Source organism: Odontomachus brunneus, unplaced genomic scaffold, assembly GCF_010583005.1.
Source record: "Odontomachus brunneus isolate Ranch 3 - 2012 unplaced genomic scaffold, Obru_v1 Obru_scaffold_049, whole genome shotgun sequence".
NCBI classification, from domain to species: Eukaryota; Metazoa; Arthropoda; class Insecta; order Hymenoptera; family Formicidae; genus Odontomachus; species Odontomachus brunneus.
Genome location: NW_022639499.1, coordinates 1,344,018 through 1,351,231, shown reverse-complemented (window position 1 = coordinate 1,351,231; position 7,214 = coordinate 1,344,018). Strand labels below are relative to the sequence as shown.

At 39.8% G+C, this 7,214-nt stretch overlaps 1 protein-coding gene across 13 annotated transcripts in view; it reads left to right on the top strand.

Annotated features, from left to right (window-relative positions):
• The window catches only part of LOC116845031 (RIMS-binding protein 2), a 45,328-nt gene that overhangs the window by 11,141 nt on the left and 26,973 nt on the right, over positions 1-7,214 (top strand). For 12 of the 13 annotated variants that reach the window (XM_032817280.1, XM_032817281.1, XM_032817269.1 and 9 more), the window contains 5 exons: positions 1,481-1,809; positions 3,009-3,186; positions 3,304-3,759; positions 5,269-5,569; positions 6,556-7,136. In XM_032817280.1, coding sequence (XP_032673171.1) covers positions 1,481-1,809; positions 3,009-3,186; positions 3,304-3,759; positions 5,269-5,569; positions 6,556-7,136 — 1,845 coding nt within the window. The remainder of the gene's footprint in view (positions 1-1,480; positions 1,810-3,008; positions 3,187-3,303; positions 3,760-5,268; positions 5,570-6,555; positions 7,137-7,214) is intronic. The other variant, XM_032817274.1, reaches the window with a different exon arrangement.

Below are 7,214 nucleotides of genomic sequence, written 5' to 3'. Positions count from 1 at the left end.
TCTCTCTCTCTCTCTCTCTCTCTCTCTCTCTCTCTCTCTCTCTCTCTCTCTCTGGCATAATATGAAAAACAAAAGTTTTTATTAATGCGTTCCGGCCGCGATTGCTCGCTCGGGGAAACTTTAATTCGTAGCCTCTCACCGGCGTAAAATAAACCACTTAAACTTTGTTAGCGACTGAAATTTATGTCTCCTACTAGCGCAGCCTCGCGTTAAAGCGCCCCGGAATCTGTACGCAGGAAATTAATACTGACCCGCGACAGAAGTTTACGTCGCAATCTAGATAATTAGGCTATTAATTTCGCCAAGTGGTAAGCAATTCCGCAGATTATAGAACGGCTCGCGTACGCGCGAGACCGTAATTGCCGCGGCTAATTGGGAAGAAGTCATTAAGTCGGCGATGTCGCACGGGGATTGACGGCTCTATCGATATTATATCATTTCTAATTTCTCGATATCATTTTCGCGAGAGACTTTTCGCCGGATTACGTACCGCGGGAGTCGAGTTGCGCACAGCTCCGGGCAATGAGAGCACAAAAGCCTCCCTTTTCATTACAAACGTGACATTCCTGTCGCGAATCGCGTACCCAACTAGAACGTCGCTCCGGGTTATTAAGGGCGGAGATTCGTGACCGCAAAAATCGAACCGAAATCTTCATTCTTCATTCTTCTCCCTTTCTCTTTCCATTTTTTTTTTTTTGTTTTACTTCATCCATCGTCTTCCTTCGTTGGGTAACAAATACGAGATTGCCTCGATGTTTTATGAATCCATCGCGCATGCAAACGACACGTGTTGAGTTGTGCAAAATTGAACCGCACTCACCTCGAGACGAAGTTCTGCAAAACGACCATGAAATCTCTCTACAGTAAGAGAAGAAATATGCAGAGACACGAGACAGAAATACTGGAAAATATATTTGTGGGATATAAAGTTTATTTCTGCGAATCTTTATATCCTGCGAATAAATTCTCAAGTATATCTTTCACGGTGTACTTTTTCTCTCACAGTGTAGAGACTTCACGGTCGTTTTGCACGAAAGCACAAATGAATATTTCCGTGAATAAACTTTATATCTCACAGATAAATTTTTTTTAAGCGTATCTAAAAGATAAAATATATTTATTCGGTGGCTGTAAATAATAACGTGTTTATTTAAATCTAAATTCTTCTGTTTGAACAGAATAAACAATTTCATTCACGAAAAGTGACGATCTTAGGAAAATGTATAATTGTTTGTTTGAAAAAAAATGTTTCCTCATTATAAAAATATGTATATCAGTAAATACGTTATTAATAGCCACTAAATAAATAATAAACATTATTTATTTCTTAGATATTCTCTTCTCTCAGTATATTAACTGACATAGTTAACAAACGATCTACTCATTGTCGCGTCGCGTCACGTTAAGTAGGATTTCTGTCACGCTTGAATGTCGGCGAATTCGAGCAGCTTCCTAATAATTATTCGTCCGATTCGTCCAGCAAATGCGGGAGACGGAAGCCCGGCGGGCGGATCTGGAAAGGCAGCATGCGGAAGCACAGAACCAGCTGCGGGAGAAGATAGCAGGACGCTATCAGGGCCCGGAGTCGGTCGAGGCGTTGCAGTCGAAGATCCGGGAGCTCGAGAAGAAGACCGAGCTGCAGATGGTGAAGCACGAGGAGCTGTCCCTGGAGCTGACCAGCCTGAGACGTGCGCGCAGCAGAGGGCCGGTCGTGGGGCACGTCACGTCCACAAGCGTGCCGGCGTCCACTTGGCCGCCGGCCGGCACCGAGATCGATCGGATTATCGCCAAAATTGAACAGGATAATAGGTACGCAGGCGTGTCGTTAAAATGCACTGAAACGCGAGGAGTTCGACTCTGTCGCCGAAGTCCTATCGTGCACGCGGGGAGAATTTTGTACTAAATACTGCCATGTCATCTTGTAACCGAGAAGCATATAGACAATCTATCTTGATTTGTCATCCACCGTTCCACGTATGCTATTTACATTTTATAAGAACCAGAGGCTATTATTGCAAGGTTTACTCCATTATTTCTTAATAAGAAAATTGAGAAAGATTTAAATAAATTTATAATTTTTATATGTATTTATTTTTACATATTTTAAAAAATTTACTATGTTCCTTAACGAGATAAACTCTGATAGTCTATTCTGGCATTAAATTGAGAAAAATTTATATAAAAAAATTATATAAATATAAAAAATTTGTATAAATTTATATGTATTTAACATTTACATATCTTTGACAAAATTGACAATGTTTTTTAGCAACATTTATTATGTTTCTCGGCAAAGTAAACTCTGTCGAGTCTATTCTTACCCTGCAATAAAAATTATGATAAAATCGAAAAAAATTCATATGAATTTACATGAATATATAAATTTATATGAACTTAGAATGTACATATGTATGTTTAAAAAATGCACTATGTTAGCAAGATAAATTTTACTAGCAGTCTGTCTATACTCTATTATAGAAAATCTATTAAAATTAAAAGGAACTTATATATGAATTTATATAAATTTATTTTATATGTATTTAAAATTTACATATATTTAAAAAAATTTACATCAAATTTCTTATTAGAAATTATAATGTCTTAGCGACATTTATTATGCGATATAGCGATATTTATTTTCAGCAAGGTAAATTCTACTGACAGTCTATTCGTGCGCCACTATAAAACATGCTGAAATTGAAAGGAATTTATATGAAGTTAGGATTTATATACGTATGTTAAACGCGCGCGAAAATGTACTGTATGTTTCTCAGCAAAATTTATCATGTTCCTTAGCAAGATAAATCCTGCTGACAGTCTACTCCTGCACCAGCAGAAACTATAACAGAATTTGCGAGGATTTCTATGAGAAAAGCTACGATATTTTCCCCGCGTGCGTGCACATATTCACGTTTGATGATACGTTAATCTACACGATCCGGCGTTGCGCGGGTTGCACATGAACCGCAAGATGCACCGACGATACTGTTTAAGTAAAATGAATATAGTTCCGGTAGAATGTTACACGAACTGGACCACACACGGAGCGCGATAACCACGCAGCAACCCTCGGCCACGCAAGGTATCCTTCGGTCCAGCTCGGAGAATCTTCCCAATCTCGGCCAACATCAACACCCACCTCATCCGCATGCCCTTAATCTCGGAATTTCTAGCCAGATGGGCCACGTACGTAGTCCTGTGTGTCTGATCGTCCCGGTCGGGGAAAGACAGACAGAGATGAATCGAAGATAATTCGATGCTCCTGCGAGTATCGCCCTCGCTAATGAGAACCCGTTCGAACAGTACGCAGGCTCACCGATGCCGTTGACGCCGATGATGCCCGGGTGCCCCCCGTTGACGCCGAACGGGCCGCCGTATCATTACAGCGAGCCGATACCGCCGGCGCCGTCACTCTCCAGCAGCCAGTCGCAACCCGCTTTCCAGCAGAAGATCCAACAGTACCAGCAACAGTCGCAGCACGAACTGTCGAGCTCCCACTCCCAGAACACCCTACCGTCTCAGAAGCAACAAACGCACACTCACTTCACAAGCAATCAGTATCAGGAGAGTTATCCGCATACGCAAACGTATCAGCAGCCGTTGCAGCAACAGAAGCAGCAGCAACAGCCGCAGCAGCAGCAGCAACAACAGCATCCGGCCTCGACTACGTACCTGACATCGGCCAGCCAGAGCGTGTTACCCCATTACACACAGCCTGCCCAGACCGCCCAGAATTATCAGTTGAACGGCAGTCAACAGGTGAGCAATGGAGCTTTTATTATTGCTATCGATTGCTCTTATTCCTCATGCGAAAGCAAACTGAGTCGTCGAGAAGGTATGTAGTCACCTATCTTGGGAAATTGACTTTCCGCCGGATTCTCCATCTGCGAGTAACATAACTTGCACGGAGCAGATACATGCAAACATAACTTCTTGGAGCAGAAGGGTTGTAGTCCACTGGTCCTGCACCGCGTAAAAACGAAGGAATGCAAAGTACGGCATTGCACACAAAAGGAATATAAGTCCCGTACTACGAACCTATTGGAATAAAGTTCAAAACAAACTCATACACTTTGACCGCGACCGTATAAACTGCGTTCTATGTAAACATCACCCTCCGCCTATATCACTACTTTCTTTCTTTTATTATTATCAGCCTAGTTTTGTATATATTGCCATGATTTATTTTCTCTGAGATGATAAATATATCCAAATGATAAAAATAATGATAAAGATGTAGTTATATTTTCTAAAAGGGACTAAAGTCCGTCACTTTTGAAAATGTATTAACATAAAAAATCATGAAATTTTCATAGACAAAATGTAATTTATATAAGATTCTTTTATTTATTTATAAAAAAAATCATCTCTGATTATTTTCGCAATACAGAAATTTTGTAGTTTCTTATGTTTTTCTAACTAAAATTTTTTTTAAAACTGAAAAATAGAGTAAATACTAGAAACATAGTGAGAAGAATTTATTTAAATAAAAACTATAATATATATTATTTCCGTGTGTAGAAAAAAATAATTGTAAATAAATGAAGTCGGAAGTAGCGCGTGTTTTACAGCTACTACATCCGATGGTCGATTATTGCTCTTTTCGCGCAGTAAAAAACTTCTTAAAAACTTTTAAAAACTTTTTAAGTTGGAAAATCTTCTAGATGTAGCAGTTGCGAAACACGCGTCGCTTTCGATTTTATTTACTTGTAATTATCTTTTACGCTTGAAGGAAAAGGAACAACGAGCCAAAGTTACTTGGAGATTTTAATCGATTTCTCTTTTGCTTTTGATAAATATAACAATCGTGAAAAGCGTATCGCTTTCTTATTTGTATTAATTTGTAAAACATCTGTCTAAAATCGACTCGTGCATGAGATAGTCAATCAGTGGCGTAGTTAGAAAAAAGTTTCAGGGAACTGTACTTTTTATTTTTGAGCAAAAAAAAGAGGTCATTCAAAAAAATTTTTCTCACACTTAGCGTAAATTAATTTGGGGGGGGGGGCTGCAGCCCCCCTGGCTACGCCACTGTAGTTACAAGTGTCGGGCGTAAGCTCAGGTCGGTGTCACTCTCTGCGAAACGCTTGATGCATTATTGATATGATCTACTTTCTCAGCTGATCTTTCTCTTGGGAATAATTTTATTATAATATTAATTATCCAAGATTTTATCGTACAAATTATAGTTATATATAGAGAAAGTTCTTAGTTCTATAATTAACCTTGGCTTAACGCTGGCTTAACCACGACGATTTGCGTTGTGCGCAGGCAATGACATATCCGAGTTTATCTATGGCGCCGCATCCAAACGGGACTTACAGCACGGGGGCGACCAGCTACAACACCCAATTGCCGCATCACAATTACACCGTGCCGCAGACGAATATCACGCAAACCACGCTGTCCTCGCTGCCGCTGTACTCCACGTCCTATCATTCTACCCTCGGCCTCACGAGCGTACCCCAGTCTGTTCTTCCTTTTTCCAGTGGTCAAAGCACCTTCGCCACGAGCGGATCGACTTACTCTACCGTCGGGACCAACGCTTTCGGGACGTCGGGCGTAAGCACAGGTCGGTGTCACTCTCTGCGAAACGCTTGACGCAATATTGATATGATCTACTTTCTCAGCTGATCTTTCTCTTAGGAATAATTTTATTATATTATTAATTATCCAAGATTTTATCGTACAAATTATAGTTATATATAGAGGAAGTTCTTAGTCCTATAGTTATATATATAAATTGTAATATATAATAGTTTTTTTTCTTTTCATATAATTTCCTTTTAATTTTTTAAAAAGAATTTGATTATAAAATTAATTACCAAGATTTTATTGTATGAGGAATATTGAATTCTCTTCGCTTTGTGAAATAATTTGCAATAATATATTATGTTTTATTTGCCTTGTGCCACAATTGCATCGAACTTTTCAATTTATACATGGAGAAAATATATATTATTTTCTTTATATGACTTTTTTCAATTTTTAAAAAGAATTTAATTATAATATTAATTATCAAAATTTTATCATATAAAAATATTGCATTTTCGCTTCGTGAAATAGTTCGCAATAATTTTTTTTTTTTTTATTTACGTTGGATCACAACTGCGAACTCTTCATACATGCAAAAGATATTATAGTTTTTTTTATCTAACTTCTCAATTTTATTATTTTCTAGTAATGCAGAAATAGACTGTCAGTAAAGTCTATATTGTTAAAGAACATAGTAAATTTCGCTAAAAACATGACAAATCTTTAATGACACATTTCAGTTTCTAAAATATAAACAGCACAATATAAAATGAAATAATAGTCCAGTATTGCAGAATGCCGATCTATTCCTCGATTGTAAAATTTTATAATAACTATTATTGTAACATTCTCTCTCGGGTAAAAATAATATCTTTCGGACAAAGACAGAAGATGTTTTAGAATAATTTATAACACAAAGTGTTACAATCTTTCAGATCAGAAAATATTTCATTAGGTAAATGGCGCGGCCGATTCGTAATGGTACTCGGTTTCTCTAATAACAACGCGAACCTCTTCGTGCAGGTACTTCTTCTGGAGGCTTGTTACAAGCAATAGGCGATCCTCTGCATGCGATGCAGCAACTCTCCGCCCAGTCACAGGCTAATCAGCTACAGCAACAAGCGATCATTCATCAGATCCAGCAGAGCTTGCGCGCCAGCTCGCCGACTGCGCCCAGCACCGCGACGGGTCACCACTTTCTGGGCCCTAGGCAAATGCCGAAGATCCCCACGGGTATACTGACGAACCCCGTGGATCGACTGCCCAACGACAACATTGTACCTGAGGGTCAAGTGGACATGCTGGACGTGCCGGGCAAGGGCAGATGTTACGTTTACATAGCTCGCTTCAGCTACGAACCGTGCCATCACTCGCCGAACGCGAATCCAGAGGCGGAGCTGCCGGTCCAAGGCGGCGATTACCTCCTGGTCTGGGGTCAACCCGACGACGATGGTTTCTTGGACGCAGAGACGCTCGACGGTAGACGCGGTCTGGTGCCGGCTAACTTCGTCCAGAAGCTGGTCGGCGACGATCTGCTGGACTTCCATCAAGCCGTCCTCAGCCTCAGAGACGTGGACGATTCCGCTTCAACGAATATTCCTCAAGTGAGCATTACAAAACGCGTATTTTAACCGACCCTACATACTTCCTCTACTAAACTCTACCAAACACCAACCAACAGT